Genomic DNA, 9382 nt, shown 5'->3' on the forward strand with positions numbered 1-9382 from the left:
AAAAAATATCCCCATCGTTTGATACTTCTGGTTGGTAAGATTTCAAATGTAGTTACTTCAGTTTCTCGTGGAACAAAGTATGTATATAACATTTTTTACATAAAATATATTTATGAAAACTTAGGAATACAAATTTACTGTAAAGCATGATATTTTTATATTATTTAACATCATAAAAGGATAGCATCAGTAGTGGTTTACTTTACATAAATCACTTTTGTTTCTTAGAATCTATTTTGCATTTAAATTTCGCGGGTAAGACGAACGTGTGAAGACAGTTGCCCTTGTGTTTGAAACACTGTTGCCATTTTATCCCGTTGCCTATTTCAGGGTTCGAACGTACCTAGATGGCTCTTTAATTTACGACCCAGTAAGAGAACATACTCGTTTCGCGTAACGCGGCTAACTTTAGTAGGCTCGTTTTCATCTAGATTTGTTTCACTGTGATGCACTTTTGACTCGGACAGTCATATACTTGGTGAACAAAAATTTGTGAATAGTAGTGAGTAGTTCTACTTTGTAACAAAGTAGAAAATGTAAATTTCTATTCTAAATACAATCAGATATAAAATTGATGAGCTAAAGCATGGTATTCTTTTAGAAGCTAATGGCATTCTGATCGACCGCTTGGATAGATATAATACATTTGTGGGAATTAATAATTAGAAAATAAAAGATCACTATATATATGCTTCGTATCATGAATATTGCAAATGCGCATGCGGGTTGTTCTTGGTGATAAGTATATTCGACCAATCAGAGTCGATATATGGAGAACGAACGAAAATTGGTGGATTGACGAGTACGTTCTCTCAATGAACGTCATTATAGTAATTTTAATTATTTTAGATGGCGCTAGGAACCAAAAATTATTTTTTGTAGTAATGCACTAACTCTATTTTACTTGCATGTATATACATATATTATATGTATATGCTACTTGTGTTTTGCTAGATGTGGATTTTGTTTATACAGTTTAACCGTTTATGTTTAGACATTTTAATTTCTTTATATCTTACTGCAAAGTGATCTAAGAAAGTTATACGATGTATTGCGTACATAACCATATACCGATAATGTATTAAATATTTCGTATTAAGTTAAACAGTATATTTAACATTGAAAGTAAATTGTATAAGTTTTTATCGCTATGTGTTATATAGCAAAATGTATTTCATTATATATATCAATATTTACTTACTAAATTGAATAAATATCAGCAAATATGTACATAAAACAAAGTATCATCAAGATATTAAAAGATTAAATTGAATATTACAAACCACTTATAACATCAGAATTATTGAAAATACCAACACTTTTGTACTATATATTAAATATATAATATGTAATACATTGTTAGTTATACATTCTTAAGTAGAAGCTTAATTAAATACTAAAGACTTACTAAAAAATTATATAAAACATTTGTATACATTAAATTTTTCTCTATTCAAATTTTTGCATATATTATGAAAATGTAATTTGTAGAATTTTGCTTCTAGACTCAGATTAATTTTAGTATAACATTCCATTACATACAAAAGAAGTATGTAATACTGTGAATTTTAATAAAACAATAAATATATTGCTACAGTAATATTAAAATCAAAGAAATATAGAGCTTAAAAGAGAATGTTTATTTAAAATTTAAGATATACATAAACAGTACATTAATTTTAAATTTTAAATATTTTTAATCAAGTGTTCAGAATATATCTTAATATTTTTACAAACTTTCTATTAATTTAACCTTAGAAGGAGAAGATTAAAAAATTAACAAATTTCAATTTGTCTGCATACATTTATTTTATAAAAGAAGATGTTAAGGTCATTTTTTAAATATTGCTTTAATAATTAATGTGTAAACATAAAAATGGCTTCTTCTGAAATTGATGATTTACTGTCTGGACCATTGGTAACTTGGGTAAGTTTTTCGAAATTCTAAATTACAGTTCTCAGATTTCCAATTTAAGATAGCTTCTAGTAATTTTTTGTACATATATATGAAATGAAATTATTTTGTCTACTAATAAAGATATATTTAAAATTCTTTTCATAATAGTTTACCAGTTGCCTTGAGGATCCTAATTTGTTAACAAGTTATGATGATTTGGTAGATGGCATATTATTGCATAATGTGTTTTTACAAATGTAAGTACTTGAATGCGCATAAAACTTTTGTTAATACATATAAAGGATATAATATTTAGCTATATTTTAAATTGTACTCATATAGAGATCCAGAACCTCTATGCGATGAAATAATACCTCCAGAAGGAAGTGCATTAATCCGCACAAAGAATTTAAGAGCTGTGGTAGATAACATGAAACAGTTTTACGAAGAAGAATTAGGTCATTTAGTTCTAAGGTTACCAGATACCATGAATTTAGGCAAAGAACCAGAACATTATGTTGCAGAAATGAAATTATTATTACTGTTACTCCTTGGTTGTGCTGTACAGTGTCCTAATAAAGAAAAATTTATTACAAATATTAAAATATTGAATGTAGACACACAGCTTGCAATAGTGGAATGTATTAAACAAGTATGTTTTCTAATCCATTTAGTTCATATTATTTAATAATTAGTTATAGTAAGTCATAACTAACTATATCCTGTTAACAGGTCACAGATAATCAGGATATAGTTATTACTCAAGATGCAATGGAAAATGTAAATATGGGTTGTTTATTTGTGCAACTAAAAAGATTGACTCAAGAATTGGATTTATTTCGTCAGGTATGTTTTATGTAATTAATGCAATTATTAAAATAAGCATCATACTAATAAATCATGCAAAATATTTTTGGGCAAATAGAAATGGAGAAATACTGTTATAAATGAAAATGTTGAAAGAAATGATTCGTCCATTAGTGGAGAAGCTGAAGAAATAAATAAGGCACAACAATCTAATCTTATTATTAAATCAGAGCATGAAGAGAATCATCATTATGCTGTTGAATTGGCTGATTGGAAATCAAGAGTTAGAAAACAACGTCAGGAATTGTATGTAGTATAATTAATAATGTAATAATTCTTGTGTTAGTTTATCTTTCTATTCTGTAAATTGTTGTTTATAGAGAAGAAAAAACTGAAGCTCTATTAGAGTGTAAAGAAGAACTTGAATATCATAAAATGTTAGTAACTAAATTAAAACAAGAGGTAAGATACATTTCATAAAATTTGATATTTGAAATAAACAAGAATCAGTGTAAATATAAATTTTTATGAAATATCTAGGTCAATTTTAATATTTAATTTGCTTTAGAATCAAGATTTGATGCATGAAGCACGCACAGCAAAATCTTATAGAGATGAATTAGATGCGGTAATTGAAAGAGCTGATCGCGCTGATCGATTAGAATTAGAAGTAGTAAGATACCGGGAAAAACTTACGGACATTGAATTTTATAAAACTCGTATAGAAGAATTACGTGAAGATAACAGGTATTTTGCATAATAGATGTATTTTCCCTTATAAAGTATAATTCAATTATATTCTCTTTGTGTAAAACATAATTGTTTTTATTCTAGAGTTTTAATGGAGACCAGAGAAATGCTTGAAGATCAATTGAATTCATCGCGAAGAAGAGCAGACAAAGTGTTAGAGCTTGAATCTGAAATTATTAAATACAAACAGTTATTGAACGACATGGCGTTGGTACGTATATACATATTGGAATTGATATTTCTTGATCACGTTTTATTTTCTTCCTATAATTTTTTCAGGAACGCGCAGCTGATAAAGAGAAGTACCAAGAATTGGTCGAAGAAAATACACAATTGCAGAAATTAACAAAAGCTGCTGCGAATGAAGCTGCTTTAGCCGATTCTATAAGCGATTCTGAAGAACCTGGTAATAAATTATTATTTTTAATATAAAATAATTATATTTACTTGTTCAACATATATCAATTTAATGTATGTTAATGAATTTTACTTAGCACACGCTGATAATAGATTATCTGAACAGTTGACAAATAATGCACAAACAAGAGCACTAAAATTAGAATTAGAAAACCGCCGACTAGTCACTTTAATAGATTCTTTAAAAGAAAATTCATTTCACGAGACTTCGTCTCGCGTATTAGAATTAGAAAAGGAAAAGAAAAAACTGTCGTTAAAAATTGAATCATTAAATGACAATATCGAACGATTAACGCAACAAAATTCAGATCTGGAACTAGTATGGAAACAAGCTTTAGAGGAGAATAAGAAACTACATAACTCGTTAAAAAATCAAAAAACGTCGTCTGAGAAACAGCAACAAGAATTTCAAGTATATTATACAAATTTAATTAATGTTGATATTTTGTTTGAACAAGGAGTAGTTATTTTTTTATCTGTGTATTCATTTTTAGGTTCAACATACAAAAATGGTAGAATTAGAAAAAAATTATGATACGGCAGTGAAAGAAAAACAACGAGTACAAACTCTGTTGGAAAGTGTACAAAGACGTGCAGATGATTTAGAACGTAATTTAGAAGTTGCAAATCAAAAAGTTGAAGAATTAAAAATTCTTGAAACAAATATACAAGAAATTAATTCCAAGTGTCATGATCTCGAATCAAAGCTTGTAGCGACTGAAAAGGAAAAAGACATAGCGCAACGCGATATACATCGTTATCGCGAAACAATTGAAGTATAAATTTTACGAAATGCATTTATTGAGATTACTAATTGTTTTCAAATGTAGAACACTTTTAACAATTTAAATAAATTTCAGGAAAAAGATGTTGCATTAGATAAAGCAGCAAATAGTATTGAAGTTTTAGAAAGGAAAGTAAAACAACTTGAAGAGGAACTTCACGATTCTGTTACACAGATTTCAAGGTATAAAATATTTACTTGTATTTATTATACACAATTTTGTTATAAAATTACTTGTTTCGACAGGTTGCAAGAAATTGAACGGTCTAGTAAGGAACTTGATTCACGAGCCGCTATTGATAGAGAAACATTGGAAATTTTACAGTCTAATTTAGTAGCTGAAAAATTGAGTACTCAACAATTGTACACAGTTTTAGAAAAGCTTGGGCTTAGTGATAACATGTTGTTATCACTTTCATTGGACGATATCCTTAAAAAGTAATATTATTTTTAACTTTTACTTAAACTTGTATTTAAAGTTTGATTCTATGTATCAATAATGGTTAAAGATATGAAGAGATTAATCGATTAATGTATAATGTTCAATAATTATAGAATCGCAGAAATTCCAGAGGTGGTTAATTATGTAAAAGAATCAAACGATTCTTGTTGCGACAAATCAGTACCTGAGTCTGTGAACTTTGAAAACAGTGAAACTACTAATATTCATAGCACTTTGGAAGCAACGGTAGAATCACTCAAGGTATTTTATAATTTAAAGAAGTAACAATACAGTGTGTTAAAAATTGTTTCTAGTAAAGCATAGAACACAATATACTACAATTATTTTACTTTTAGAGGGAGCAAGAACATTTACAAATGAAATTAGTTACTGCACAAACAGCATCAGAAAATCTGTTATCTGAAAATGCAAAACTTCAAGTGCAAATAACAACATTACAATCTCAAAATAACTCCTTGACAGCACAACATACGGCCTTGCAACTTGCCAATTCCCAGCTTGTTGCTGAGAAAGAAGAGGTGCGCATTTATGATGTCGATTTTTTTGTGTGTGAATATTTTTAGAAGTAAAATTTACAAATACATTCACAAATGTTGCAAGTATTTCATAACTAATTTAATTTTTAATAAATTTAAAATTGTAGTTACTAAAACAACGTAGCACACAACAACAGGCACATATAAAACTTGTTCATGATCAAGTCACTTTACAATCTTTACATGAACAATTGAATAATGAGTATGAAAATTTATTCCATGAACATGATACTCTAAAATCAAATCTGCGAGATGTAAAAAATGAAATTAGAATGTTACGTGAATCTTACGAAGGATTAAAAGAAAAGAATAAATTATTGCAAACTGAAAAGGAATCATTGGTGAAAGACGCGAATAGTTTAAATAATTTACGAGGAGAACATTCGAAATTAAAGGTATTATACACGTATATATATAAAATATATCATTATTATTTTGCTACGAGGCGAATTTATATTGATTCTAATTTTAATAACTTTAGGATGACTTCAGAAATTTATATACTGCTACAGAAAAGTTAAAAATGGAATATAGAAATTTGCAAGAAGATTATAGAAAAAATAAAATTGAAACGAATCGAGTAAGCCTTAAACTAACAGAGATGCAAGGTGAACTTAGCAGTAGAGACGAGAGATGTTCGAATTTAGAACTTCAAGTGAATAAACTAAATCAACGTTGCGAAGTATGAATAAATTTTTATTTAATAATGTATTAGTATATATTTTATATAACTTTAATGTTTACTCACGCTATTTTTGTTGTAGGTGTTATTGCATATGAATTCCGGTTTAGATAATGATAGAAGATCATTAATGGATCACATTAGTTTATTATTTAGTCAGTATCATGAACTTTTGACTCATTCCTTGGAAGATAAAGAGCATTATCATATGGAAGAAAAAATGTATACGTTAGTATTCTTAAAATTTATCAGTAATAAGTTATTTTAATATTTCATAAATCAAAATAACGTTTTTAGATTAAAATGTGTTCAACTTTATTTCAAGTATATTTTAGTTGTTCTTTTGTTTTTTTTCGTATTAATTAAAGCATTGTTTATTTGAATTAATGTATTACCTAATATTAATAATAATTTTGATTGCAGAGATACAGTGAATTATTTATACAGACAAAAAGAAAAATTAGAAGATAAGATCATGGAGCATTACAAAAAGTTGGAAAGTTGTACTGCAAAAAAGTAAATTATATATTGACTTATAAGCATGATTTAATATGTATATTCTTAAAATATGTGTTTTCGTACTAATTTTTTATTTTCTTTGTTATCTTCTAAAGGAAAGGATTTGGATCCAATTTGGTACGAAGAGTTCGGAAAGCTTCAGAATTTCTTAATAAGGTAAACACATTGATGTACATATAGATTGAATAAAATACATTTTATATATTTTGTACTTAAATTTGTAAATTAGAATCGACGATCTTGGGCAGAAGATTCCAAACATTCAGAAGGAAAAATATATGAATCAGAATCTGGAGGAAATGACTCGGATGCTAGTACAGAAGATCATCGATTAGCAGGTAAAGACTTGCCTAAAATATCTTATTGTTATATTTATCAATAAAAGGTGAAGTTCAATAACACAATATATTTTATTTATTAAAGGATCCGCTAGGGGTCTTGGATCTGATGCATTGTCTCTTGGTCATCCAGGAACTAGAAGGACAGTATATTATACTGATGATTCTCCACCCCCATCAGCTAATTTACCAGTATGAATTTTTTAGTTATATGTTATTTATTATTTAAATATATTTTGTGTCTTTTTATATATTATGTAATCTTCTATCTTTTGTGTATATGTATACATAAAAGTAGGAGAAAGATTATGTACGTATACGTATAACGAAACAGTGAATTGTTATAGGAACAAGGAGATGATAGACATTCAATTCTTTTGGAACAAACACCACGACCAGAAGTACAAGTAGAACCTCGACCAGTTTTGATATATAACAAAGTATCAGCAGTTATAAACGAATCAAAAAATCTTAATAATAGCGATATGAAAGATGTAGGGCAAGAAGAAATTGTGGAAACTCCGGTCGATAAAGATACAAAAGCAGGCAATCCAGTGTGGTACGAGTACGGTTGTGTATGATTTTATATTCATTGCATTTATTGTGTGCTTATCACAAAATTTGTGCTTTTTACTGTGTATTACAATAATGTAACTCTACTTTTTAATCATTTAATTTAACGAATGTTTTTTACAATTCGTACGATAATTGAATGTTTCAAAAGACTTTATATGATAGTAATTGTAATTGAGCATTTACGAGTTCCTAGAAGACTTTTATGGCAGCAGTGAATATTGCCAATTTATTTTCAAATGCAGTATTTATTTTACACTCGATATTTTTAATATATCATTTATTAACGTGTTTTCATACAAATTTATACATTTGTTCCGATTTATTGTATTTATAAATAGTTAAATAATTTATAAATAATTAACTGTACATCAGGATATATGTAATAATACGAGATACGCATTTTCTTTTGAAAATAGCGTAACGATGTGTGTACAGTGCTAATTACGTGACATAAATATTCAACGAATATTGCCAATATTTAACTCGTTTGTTATGCTGAACCGTTAAACTAAATTATATTTAGACTTTTGCCGCTTTTATTAGAAGTATAAAATAACAATAATTATATAAAACAATGTGTTCTTTTTAATTATATGAAATTCCAATATATTTTTTTAAATATTGTAAATAATAATCGATAAATTTTCAGTAAATGAAAAACTTATACCATTAACTGAGTTATTTGTAATATTATTTTCTTAACGAAAACTTTTAATTATTATTATTTGATATTTATTGTAATTTTTGTTAGGTTCAATTCGTGTGAGTTCTAAAGTAATTTAGAAATTATTGGCAATCAATTCTACGCTGTATTTTGACAGTCTAAGATTCAGGGTCTCACGCGTTCTAGTACTAAGAGAATACACACCTCATAGTTTTTTATTTTCCTACGGTCGGGAGCAGGAAGTCGTGACCGAAAAAAAATGACCACTGTCTGCTTAAACCCTTTCTGAACGATTTCTCAGTCTTTAGAAATTTGCATACGACGCATATCCGTAGAATTACATCGCTACTTTGGGGTCAGATGTTAACATTTTTTTTCTGCTTACATTGTTATAAATACAATAGAGTATTCAACGTAGGGGCGCATATTTAATTTGAACTTATAGATACAATCCGACAGTGTATATCTTCGTTTTTACTTAATAAGGAATTTGTTAAATTTAAGTAAAAATTATTTGATTATTAGATACTTCACAAAATATACAATACACGTACCAATCTTTTTTCAAAATAAACTTTAACAATCTTATCCACCCCGTCTTTTCTAACTTACCCTTCGACGAGTATGTCGACGACGAGAATGAAACAAAAAATTTCGCTCACAGCAGCGATTGGCTAGCAAAACCTTCGTCTCCAGCCCGCTTTTTCCATTTACGAGAATAACAATCTTTCTCTCTATTTCTACTGGCGCAGAAAAGGTAGACCAATGGAGTGGGAATGTCAGGGGGTAGTGGTAATAGTAGTGGGCGAATGAGTGCAAAAATAAGACTGACAGAAGCAAGGGTAGCAGACTAAAGTAGGAAAGAACTAGGATGCCATTGAACGGTTAAAAAACTAGGAATCGTTTAACACAATGGCGGGAAATGATAATAACAAAAGAATAAATTTTA

General features: G+C 28.1%; 1 protein-coding gene across 2 annotated transcripts; it reads left to right on the top strand.

Moving 5' to 3' along the window:
• The first annotated feature begins 353 nt into the window (after positions 1 to 353).
• Girdin (protein girdin) lies at positions 354 to 9025 on the top strand. Of its 2 annotated transcripts, XM_012290717.2 has the most exons (25): positions 354 to 502; positions 602 to 1078; positions 1759 to 1927; positions 2066 to 2154; positions 2240 to 2549; positions 2630 to 2743; positions 2823 to 3010; positions 3085 to 3166; positions 3273 to 3451; positions 3539 to 3665; positions 3734 to 3860; positions 3949 to 4283; positions 4366 to 4647; positions 4732 to 4838; positions 4902 to 5093; positions 5211 to 5358; positions 5454 to 5663; positions 5762 to 6049; positions 6136 to 6336; positions 6419 to 6564; positions 6760 to 6852; positions 6951 to 7011; positions 7085 to 7193; positions 7279 to 7385; positions 7541 to 9025. In XM_012290717.2, the coding sequence occupies exons 3-25, from the start codon at positions 1877 to 1879 to the stop codon at positions 7772 to 7774; spliced, it is 3780 nt and encodes a 1259-aa protein (XP_012146107.2). In that variant the 5' UTR covers positions 354 to 502; positions 602 to 1078; positions 1759 to 1876; the 3' UTR covers positions 7775 to 9025. The 2 variants fall into 2 exon arrangements, with proteins under 2 accessions (XP_012146107.2, XP_003705614.2); XM_003705566.3 differs by lacking the exons at positions 354 to 502; positions 602 to 1078 and having other exon boundaries at positions 1663 to 1927; positions 5454 to 5636.
• Positions 9026 to 9382: the final 357 nt, after the last annotated feature.

Source organism: Megachile rotundata, chromosome 5, assembly GCF_050947335.1.
Source record: "Megachile rotundata isolate GNS110a chromosome 5, iyMegRotu1, whole genome shotgun sequence".
NCBI lineage: Eukaryota > Metazoa > Arthropoda > Insecta > Hymenoptera > Megachilidae > Megachile > Megachile rotundata.

Excerpts from the sequence above, each read along its gene's own strand:
- Girdin (XM_012290717.2), top strand. The coding sequence starts at position 1,877 with ATGGCTTCTTCTGAAATTGATGATTTACTGTCTGGACCATTGGTAACT. Across the intron at positions 3,167-3,272 it reads TAACTAAATTAAAACAAGAG|AATCAAGATTTGATGCATGA; the intron begins GTAAGATACATT and ends AATTTGCTTTAG. Across the intron at positions 3,666-3,733 it reads TATTGAACGACATGGCGTTG|GAACGCGCAGCTGATAAAGA; the intron begins GTACGTATATAC and ends TAATTTTTTCAG.